We start from the raw sequence: 10,648 nt of genomic DNA on the forward strand, positions 1-10,648 counted from the left end.
TGGACAAAAACCGGGGGGTTGTCGTTGGTGTCTTCTATGTGCAGGGAGATGTGAATATCACTGGATAGAGGAGGATCCCCTCTATCTGTGGCTGTCACGGTTACATTATATGTGGAGACTTGCTCCCGATCCAGCGCTCTGTCGGTCACCAAACTATAATAATTGCCATAGGACTTTTCAAGTTTGAAAGGCAGGTGTTCTGGGATGGAACACGTGACATGACCGTTCTCCCCAGAATCTCTGTCGTGCACATTGAAAAGGGCAATCACCGACCCTGCGGAAGAATTTTCGGAGATTGAGCTGGTAACGGAGGTGACGGTGATATCAGGAGCGTTGTCATTCACATCCAGTATTTTGACCAGAACCTTGGCTATGGCCAGAAATCCAGCCCCATCTCGGGCTTCAATATCTATCTCATAGGAATTGCATTCCTCGTAATCTAGATTTCCTAGTACTGTTATATCCCCGGTCAAAGCATTCAAACGAAATAACTGAGAAGTTTTCTCAGTACTTTTCTGGAAATAATAAGTGACTTCCCCATTTATTCCTTCATCCAAGTCGGTGGCACTCACTGTGAGCAGCTCTGTCCCCTGTGGTAAATTTTCAGGTACATTCACACTATACACAGACTGAATAAACTCTGGTGCATTATCATTCGCATCCAGGACCGTCACGGGAACTCGTAGTGAGCTGGAGAGAATCGGATCTCCCCCGTCCGAGGCTGTGAGGATAAGGTGGTGAACAGACTCCTCCTCTCGGTCCAGAGCATGCTCCAGCACCAGCTCCAGATACTTCGCTCCATCCGTTCGTTTTTCCACACGCAGAGAGAAATGACGATTCGAACTCAACCGGTAGCTCTGAACAGAGTTCATTCCTATATCCCCATCAATGGCTTCCGGAAGGGGAAACCTTGTTCCTGGTACTGCGCTTTCAGGGATTTTGATTTCCCTTTCTTCTGCCCCAAAGCTTGGTATGTTATCATTGATATCAATTATTTCCACTTCTACTCCATAAATTTTCACCTTATCCTCTAGCAGAATCTCTGCGTTTACAACGCATACGGATGCTTTCCCGCATAACTCCTCCCTGTCTATTCTATCTACCGTGACTAAGCTGCCGCTTCTGACATTCAAAGCAAAATACTCCTTCTTACCTCTGGAAACTATGCGGGCTCCGCGCTCCGACAGCTTGCGGGGCCCCAGTCCCAGGTCCTTGGCGATGTCGCCCACAAAAGAGCCCTTCTCCATCTCCTCGGGCACCGAGTAGCGGATCTGCCCACATCCAGTCTCCCACAGCGAGACCAGAAGAAAAAAAATCAGTACTATTCCTGGGCAGTTCCGGAGCTTTTGTCCAGCCGCCATTGCTGTCTCGCTGTTGAATTTTTATTCTCTTTGCAGATCCAACCTCAGTAAATGGATTAGTACTCTGGTCCTAAGTGTACAAGGCGATCAAGATGCCCTTGCATCTTGGAGTCCGTAGAGAAGAGGGTTTCTGGCCGATTCGATTTTAACCGGAAGGTGTGTCTTACACTGTATGTCTAGGCTTTGTGAGTTGCCAGGAGGGAGATTCAGGCTGGATTTATCTCCCTGACTGGTCAACAGCGGCGCCCAGAGTCCTAACAGATTACTGCACCATTTCTGAGCAAATGAGGAAAACTTGGTTTAAAATAGCTTCATTCTTAATAATTTTATTGCTTTGAAACACATTTTTAAAAGGAAATCTGGTTAACTTAATTCTCATGACAAATCTAGAGAGCACTTAAAAACATGGAATGTTTTAGGTTCTAAGACAGTAACTCTGTCTTTTTATTTTTTCAAAATAGTTTATTTTACTATGATTATTAGCTGAATATTCATGGTTCCTTTGCATTTTCTTTATTCCATCCTATATTCTCAATGTGAATCTCCAGTTTCAGCATACACGATTCCCAAGTCACAAATTTCTCCCATCTGCCCCTGCCCCCCAACACACAGATGAAATGTTTTTGGTAAGTGAGATGAAAAGATTTATGTTCCTAAACTCGAAGAATGGTTTTTTTTTTTTGTTTGTGAGTTGTTAAAATTTTTTCCATGGACCTCAATGAGCGATACTTAATGGGTTTCAACTTTCTCAATAAAAGTAGGAAGAATGTAATAATTATATTTCTGTTCAGATCACTCAGGAGGCTGTTGGGGTTGTTTTTGGCATTGAATGTGTTAATGTATTAATCAATAAAATCTTCAGAGCTTCAGAATGCAAAAAGTAAGACCTAATCACTCTATATAAATCCTTTTATAATCATAATTAGCTATGAATATTGCACTGTGAATGCACAGTGTAGGGGTTCCTAAACACCAAAGTACCTGAAGAAAGAAAATTAAATACAAGGTTCGCAAATGTTCTGCATACTTAGATTTTGGCTCTTGAGATATGCAAGACCTTATTTTCCTGAATATCCATAATTTTCTGGAAGGCAGTATTTTGACCTGAATGTGAAATACCTCTTTATTACATTCTCAACTATTATATGTTGCCAGTGTTTGGTGAAGGACTTTATTTCTAGGTGACTAGGACATACAAAATTATATGTGAATATTAAAGCCAAAGAGCAATTTTTGAATGGGTATAATTAAAGTGAAAACTTAATTTAAAACTTCTTTTAGTGGCCAAAGTGGTAATTCGTTTTGCATGACTAGCCATACTGATAATAGATTTTACTTTTCTTGCCTTCTTATTGGGTGGGGAAATGGTAGAGGGAGGGAGATATTTTGGAACTGAAAAAGTCCCTATTCTTTAAAAATTAATTTAATTTAAAAAACCCCTTCCTTTAGGAAACTACAGTCAGTAATATTTTAATGTAATTTAAACCATAAAATTACGTGGCAGGGAAAGAAATCTTTTACCAACGTCCAATAATTCATGAAGAAAATTAATGGCCAGAACAAAAAGAGCAGACCTCACAGTTTCAGGGAAGTTCAATACTTTCAAACCAGGGAGTCATCATAAACTACAGATAAGGGCTCTCTCTCTCTCTGTCTCTGTCTCTCTCTTTCTGTCTCTCTCTAGCTCTCTCTATCTCTGTCTCTCTCTGTCTCTGTCTTTCTGTTTGTCTCTCTCTCCTATTAAGAAAATGTTGGCCACTAAGTCAGAGAAGATAGAGAGTATGTCAAGCTATCAAATCTCCAATTACACACAATTAAGATATTTACATTTTAAGAACTAACGCACAACGAAGACACTACAAAGAAAATTGAAGAGATGATTGCAAAACTTACGTGAGGAGTGACTATGTCAGAGGTGACCTGAAGTTCCCCATTACTGTTATTCAAGATTCCAGAAGCATCATTAAAGAGGAAATCCTGTGGGGGTAACATTTCCCCAGTCAGTTTCAGAAAATTATATTCCATCTTTCCCCCTTGAGAGGCCATACACAGATTATAAGAATATGGTAAAGTTCCTTCACTGTAGTTTGGGGGGACAACGGGCCCAGTCTTAGAGCAAAAATCCACAGAGAAACATCTGAATATAGGCGAACTTGACCACCTTCCTAAGCGAAGGGCAATGGCCATGGTCACTGTGATAAGAAACAGCACTGAGATTAGGGCCAAAGCTACAACCAAATAAAACTGGAGCTCAGACTGAGGGTCAGGAATCTCGGAGGGCTCCTCCATCATTTCTGGCATTGCCTCCTGCAAGCTATCTGCAAAGACCAAGTGCAGAGTTACAGTCATGGACAAAGGGGGCTGTCCACCGTCCTGCACAGAGACCAACAGGCGGTGTTTGGCTGCATCTCTGTCAGCCAAGACCCTGGTCGTCCTGACCTCGCCTGTACGCAGCCCCAGGCTGAAAAGTCCAGGATCCGTGGCCTGCAGCAAGTGGTAGGCCAGCCAAGCATTGTGTCCCGAGTCTTCGTCCACCGCCACCACCTTGGTGACCAGGTAGCCGGGCTCTGCAGAGCGAGGGACCATGTCGAAGAGGGCTGAACCTTCAGTGCCCAGGGTCGGATAGAGGATAATCGGAGCATTATCATTTCGATCCACTATGAAGACTCGAACTGAAACATTGGCACTGAGGGCAGGGGAACCCCTGTCAGTGGCCTGAAGAATCAGCTCGAAGGTGTGGACCTGCTCATAGTCGAAGGAGCGCTGCGCAAAGATGTCTCCTTTGTGGCCATTGACAGACACGTAGGAGGACAGTGGCAGGATAGGGAGATCACTCCAGATGATAGAGTAGGACAGACTGCCATTCTGCTCCAAGTCTGGGTCAATTGCTGAGACACAGGAAATAGATGCACCTGAGGGATTGTTCTCAGGAACATAAGCCACATAGGAAGGTTTCAGGAAAACAGGGGCATTGTCATTGACGTCCCCAACGAGCAGGAGGAAGGTTTTGCTGGTGGATAGAGGGGGGTTTCCTTTGTCAGTGGCAGTCACAGTGATGTTATGCTCTGAGGTCTGCTCACGGTCAAGAGCTCCATCTGTAAGCAGTTTATAGTAATTTCTGGAAGGGGATTCTAACTTGAAGGGAATATCTCCTTGAAGATAACACATAACCTCCCCATTTTCTCCTGAATCTCTGTCACGGATTTTCAGAAGTGCAATGACAGTGCCAGGCTCAGAATTCTCGGGAACTGGACTGAACATAGATGCCAAAGTCATTTCGGGGGCACAGTCATTTTCATCGAGAATTTCTATGTGGATTTTGCAGTGTGATGCTAGATCTCCAAAGTCTTTTGCTTCTATGCTTAGGGTATAACTATTAGTATTCTCGAAGTCCAGATTGTCCTTAGTCGTGATTTCTCCTGTCTTTTGATCCAAGTCGAATAAAAATTTCACATCTTCGTCTGCATTTTGGAAGGAGAAGGTAATTTCTGCATTGACTCCCTCATCCTGGTCTGTAGCTGTCACACGCAGTATCGAGGATCCTGGGGGCAGGTTCTCTCGCACACTGACTCTGTACACCTGCTGGCTGAATACTGGGGCATTATCATTGGCATCCACAACATTGACTCTGACCTGAGCAGTGCCATTTTGGGCTGGCTGCCCACCGTCCAAGGCGAACAAGACCAATTGATGTGAACTTTGCTGTTCCCTATCCAGAGATTTTTTCAGTATCAACTCAGGGTATTTATTGCCATCTGGACTCTGTTTCACTGTTAGATCGAAGTAACTGTTTTGTTCAAGGTAATATCTTTGCAAAGAATTAATCCCAACATCGGAATCCACAGCGGGGTCCAAAGGAAAGGACGAACCTACTTGAATGGATTCTGAGATCTTTAAATCTACATGAGACCGCTTGAATAATGGGGCATTATCGTTGATATCGAGCACGACCACAGTTACATGGAAAATATTTAATGGATTTTCAGCAACTGTTTCGAAATCAAGCGAGCACACAGGCTTCCTTCCACATATTTCCTCTCGGTCTATTCTGCCGCTGACCAGCAATTCCCCGCTCTCTGAGCTGATGCTAAAGTATTCCCTGTCCGCGCTAACGCGAAGCTTCCTAACCTGCAAGTCCGGGACCTCTAGTCCCAGATCCTTGGCGAGGTTCCCCACCACCGACCCTTTCGCCATCTCCTCTGGAATGGAGTAGCGGATCTGCTCAGAAAATACGCAACAGAACAAAGACACCAACAGGGGGGCCAGTACCTGCGGCTTCAGAATCAGAGCTCCTTGCCTGGCGCTCCTTCCCATCTCTCAGGCTCTCTGCCCAGACAGAAACTCTTTAGTCCCGCAGAAGCAGAAGTGTAGCTGATCGTGAGTTGTAAGAATCAGTATCAAAGGACCACTTCCACTGTCTAGCCGAGGTTGGCTGCAAATCCGTGTGCTCCAGGGAAAATTCTGTGGGACCCGAGTTTGAATGAATATAAGGTTTTGTCGGTGGGCAGGAAATTACCCAGCAGGAAGCTGGCTACAAGGGATTCTCTGTTCCAGCTCTCTCTCCATATTGGCCTATAGCGGCGCCCAGCGTCTTGGTAGGAGAATTTCAGCCAGGATTAATTTTTCTTCAGGACAAAATTTTCAATAATAACCAAGAAAACCATCTTTGGCAAATATCTACTAAAGTATTATTAATTGTTACTTTCAATGTACAATTATTTTCCCTTCCTCACTGGATTGGAAACGCTAAAAATTATTTTTCTTTCAGGCAGTTTGGTGTAGTGTATAGGACTGGACGAAGTCACAAAGGCTTGGGTTGGAATCCTGTCTCAGACAACACTTATGTGACCCTGAGCAAGTTACTTAACCTGCTTGTGTTCTCTGTGCTAATTTGGCTTCTACATCTCTAAAATTTGGGGGTTGGACTTTGTGGACTCCACGATCCCTTCCAAGTTTAATCCTGAATTACTTTTCCAACGACCTAGAATTTTCATAATGTCTTTTCATAATTCTGTTCTCTTTTAAAATCACCCTTTCATCTATCATCCTAACTGTTTCATTTTTTTCTGTTACAAACATGTATAGGCGAGAAAAACAAATTCCCACATTAGTTATGTTCAAAACAAAACAAAACGAAGTAAAATGAAACCATAAATCCTAGTTTGCACTGTGAATTCATCTTTTCTCTATCTGAACGTGTTTAGAATTTTTTCATTTTGGGTCTTTTGACATTATGATTAGATTTTATGCTGCTGATCAGGGTCCTTAAGTCTTTCACAATTGTTTGTCTTTGAGATAGTTTGTTATTGTATAACATGTTCTCCTGGTTCTGTTCACTTGATTTTGAACTTTTCATTCAAGTCTTCCTAGTATTCTTTAAAACAATATCCTTCACAATTTCTACAGTTGTATTCCAATTCATATTCCATAATTTGTTTAGCCATTCCCCAATTGGTGGAAACACTTTCTATTTTGAATTATTTGCCACCACAAATGGAGCTATAAATGATTTTGTATATATGAGTCATTTCCTTTTTCTGTGATCTCTTTAAGGTACAGATCTAGTAACAGCTTCTGAGTGTAAAGTGGTGTGCATAGTTTAATAGTTCTTTATACATAGTTCCAAAATACTTCACAAAATAGCTAGAACACACTTCAGTTCCACCAATAGCACATTAATATACTCTCCAGTATTTGTCATTTTGCTTTTTTTCTTTTGGTGGTTTTAGCTAATATGATGGGTGTGAGGCCACAGGTAGGTCTAGATTAGTGAGAACGATGAATCCCATGAAGTAGTTGCATTTATTTGAATTTGTACTATTAGAAGTCATAATTGTAATTGCTTCCATCTCAACGGAAACATTCAGTACAAATTCAAATAGTGGAACCACTTAATATGAATCATTATTTACATTAATTGAGATTTTCATTTTCTTTATGCTCTCTTGTTATTAATTCTTTTATTTACCTGTTTTGAAATGATCACTACATAGGAATCACAAATATTACTAGTGAATGGGATTATATTTTGGTGCTTTGATGGAGGAACATAATTTCTTTGGAATATGTATTTCCCTCCAACCATTCAGATCTTGGTCCATACATGAAATCTCATTCTATGTAATTCTTGTCCACATTCTCTAATAAATCCTCCAATAAAAATATACTCAGAGACTGGAATTCTTTCTCTGTTTCTTTAACTCAGATTGTCCATTTATTACACTTGGTTCTCCCCATATGAACCTCCCACCTTCTTTTCCAATAATGGTCTCAATGACTCAATTAGCTTCTTGCTATATCATTGCTAATATGGTTCTGCTTGCTTATGCTCACACTGCTTTTCTCCATTGGGAGAAATTTTGATTTCTTTCAGAGATCCTTTTATTTTTATCCACAGAGTACACCTAGAAGAATATTGGCATAAAAGATGAGGTTTGTGCTGGAGAACAGCAAAAATATTACACATTTCACCAAATGCATTCTGGTCCACTCTCCTCCAATTTTTCAGTTTGTACTGAGATTTCTGACCATCTGCAGTATTTTTCCATTTAAAAATTGTTTTTGGTATGCTGATTCATTGAGTAAAAGGGCTGTCTTTGTAACTGCATGACTTGGGATGGAAAAAGGCATTCTTCTTCCACTTCGTTTTTCAAGTGTGTATTATTAAGATGAATAGTTGTGGAATCCACTAAGGAAGTTCTGCAGGGTTCTGGGACTTGATAAATTTATCACAAACAGGAGCCTTTGGGATCCTCATCACATATAGGAAGAATTTTCAGTTTGGATTTTGCAAGAAATACCCTCCTTGGCAATGGGGAGCATCTTAAAATAAACAAGTGTTCCCAGCATTATTCCTTCAATCAATCCTTGTATGGCATGGATTTTGGTCTTCACACTATCCTGGCTCCTCTCCTCTGGACAAACTTTAGAAGGATAATTAAAAATCCACGGGAAGATTCTTGGAGCAACAACTGCCAGAGTAATACACAAAGACAAGTCGCTAGTGGAATGCCACCATATTAATGGGGTTACATCCTGATTAATGTTAGCCCATTCAAAAAAGGATGATTGCCATGAAATAGAGTTCATCAGTGGTATTTTCATTTTCTCCAAAGAGACTAAGTTAATGTTGGATGGAGGATATTTAAAAACTGTTCTCTTTAGAAACAATAAAGTTACTACTACTACTACTATTATTATTATATTAACAAATAATACGACTGTAGCAAAATAATAACCAAGTGATGGAACATTTTTCTCCAAGTATTTCAATTATGATGGAAATAAAGCAACAAGACTTCTGGGATACAGTGAAGATTATGGTGAATAACTGCACAAAATCATGTTGTTGGATTATCTCCCATTAATGGCAACTTGAAATATCCAAACGTGCTCCCCGAACACGCTAAAATAAGTAATTTTTAGAGGATCAAACTTATCAATCTAATAGTTTATGAATACAAAGTATACAAAAAGATAAAATAAGAACAGGTATGTACTGAAAATGAAATAATTAAATTTTAAAACGCAAATATAGAGCTATTCTGGAAGAATAATATGAAAAGCTTCTTAGATAATTTATCCAATATTTGATCAGATAAAAGAAACCATTTGAAAATATGACCTTAGCGCCATGTCTTCTATGTCATCTCAGTAAGGTTGGTCCATAAGATCCTACACTGCCATGCCACACATTGTAGATTAGGTAGATCGAAAAGCCATGAACTGATGTCACCTTGGAAAGTTACCAGGAGGCTTAGTTCTTGGTCCTACCATTAAAGCCATTGGACTTCTTAAGAACTGGAACGAAGACCTTGAAAACAGATTCTTCTACTCCCCCACCCCCATTTTCAAAGCTGTGAAAAATGAGGTGAAGTAAAGAACTGGAAACTGAGAGTGTACTCACAAACTGGGGAATGAATGGATAAGTCATTGTATATTGATGTAAAAGAATACTGTTTTGCTGTAAAAAATCATGAAAGGGGTGACTTTAGAGGAACCTGGGAAGATTTGAATTAACTAATGTGAAGTGAGGTGAATAGAACCAGATGAACAATTTATAGAAAATAACAATATTATAAAAACAAATAACTGCAAAAGAATGAGAAACTCTGATCAATACAATGACAACACAATTTGACAGAGCTCATAATGAAACTTACTGCTCACCTCCTGATATAGAGGTGTTTGACTCAGTATGCAGATTGAGACCTATTTTTCTGGACATTGCCTATATATGCTTTTATTGGTGTTTCTTTTACTTTCTCAATGGGGGTGGGATAAAGAGTTGAGATTAAATTTTTTAAACTGATACTTTAAGTCAAATTTTCTGACTTTCATCCAGTGATTTTTCAATAACAAAGCAAAGTCCTATTCAACACATTTGACAACATAGATCAAGACCTGGAAGCCATGCCTTCTTTTTTTTAGTAGATGACAAATATGGAAAAAACATTTAATATTTAAGATTACAATATTAAGATTTAAAATTATCTCTACAGATCAGAAATATGAGCCTAGACTAAGGAGATTAGATACAAAAGGAATGAATATAGAATCTCACACTTCCTTCCCAAACTATGACTGCATCAAATAAAGGACTGGGGAGAAGTGTCTTAATAAGAATTAATTTGAAAAAGTCATAACAATTTTAATGGAAAAAATTCAATACGAGCCAATAGCATGAGGTAAATACCAAAGAAACAAATGAAATTTCATATTGGATAATAGAAATATTTTGTTCAAAATAAGAGAATCAATAGTACTACAATCCTGTGCCTTCCAACTTTGTTCTGGTGAACCCATAATATCAGATTTTTATCTTTAGTCAGAAATAAAAAATTGAGATACTCATTCATAAAATGAAATTTATTTATCAGAAGGAAGCCAAATTGTCAAAAAGTATTAAAACAAGAATAAATAAAGGACAGTTGAAGGAACTGGAAATTACACACACACACACAGAGGCATGCAAGAACACAGGCACACACACAGAGTTAAGAAATAAATAACAGCAACCTACACATATTCAAAGAACAAAACAGAAGGGAAGGGAATAAGCATTTACATAGTGCTTACTATGTATCACACACTGTGCTAAGCACTTTTTACAAATAGTACTCATTTGAACAACCCTGTGAAGTAGATGCTATTATTATCCTCATTGTACAGTTAAGAAAACAGAAGCTAAATGCCTTGCCCAGAATCACATAACTAGTAAGTGCCTGGGGACAGATTGGAAATCAGACCTTCCTGACTTCAGGTCCAGTAGTCTATTTACTGTGCCA

The 10,648-nt window shown here is 39.7% G+C and overlaps 2 protein-coding genes across 2 annotated transcripts; both read right to left on the reverse strand.

The window, feature by feature from the left end:
- Positions 1 to 5: 5 nt before the first annotated feature.
- Positions 6 to 1,561, reverse strand: LOC138167921 (protocadherin gamma-A4-like; the record flags this gene model as incomplete). The annotated part of the gene is made up of 1 exon (XM_069096889.1): positions 6 to 1,561. A coding segment is annotated over exon 1 (1,356 nt), but the record flags the coding sequence as incomplete, so codon positions are not given.
- Positions 1,562 to 1,752: 191 nt separating this feature from the next.
- On the reverse strand, positions 1,753 to 8,945 carry LOC138167922 (protocadherin gamma-B2-like). Its single transcript, XM_069096890.1, has one exon. The coding sequence runs from the start codon at positions 5,673 to 5,675 to the stop codon at positions 3,192 to 3,194; it is 2,484 nt and encodes an 827-aa protein (XP_068952991.1). The 5' UTR covers positions 5,676 to 8,945; the 3' UTR covers positions 1,753 to 3,191.
- Positions 8,946 to 10,648: the final 1,703 nt, after the last annotated feature.

Source organism: Petaurus breviceps, unplaced genomic scaffold (genome assembly GCF_028583685.1).
Source record: "Petaurus breviceps papuanus isolate PSGF00001 unplaced genomic scaffold, PetGlider_PUasm1.0 329792, whole genome shotgun sequence".
Classification (NCBI taxonomy): Eukaryota; Metazoa; Chordata; class Mammalia; order Diprotodontia; family Petauridae; genus Petaurus; species Petaurus breviceps.

Coding starts and splice junctions, on each gene's coding strand:
- LOC138167922 (XM_069096890.1), bottom strand. CDS start 5,675: ATGGGAAGGAGCGCCAGGCAAGGAGCTCTGATTCTGAAGCCGCAGGTA.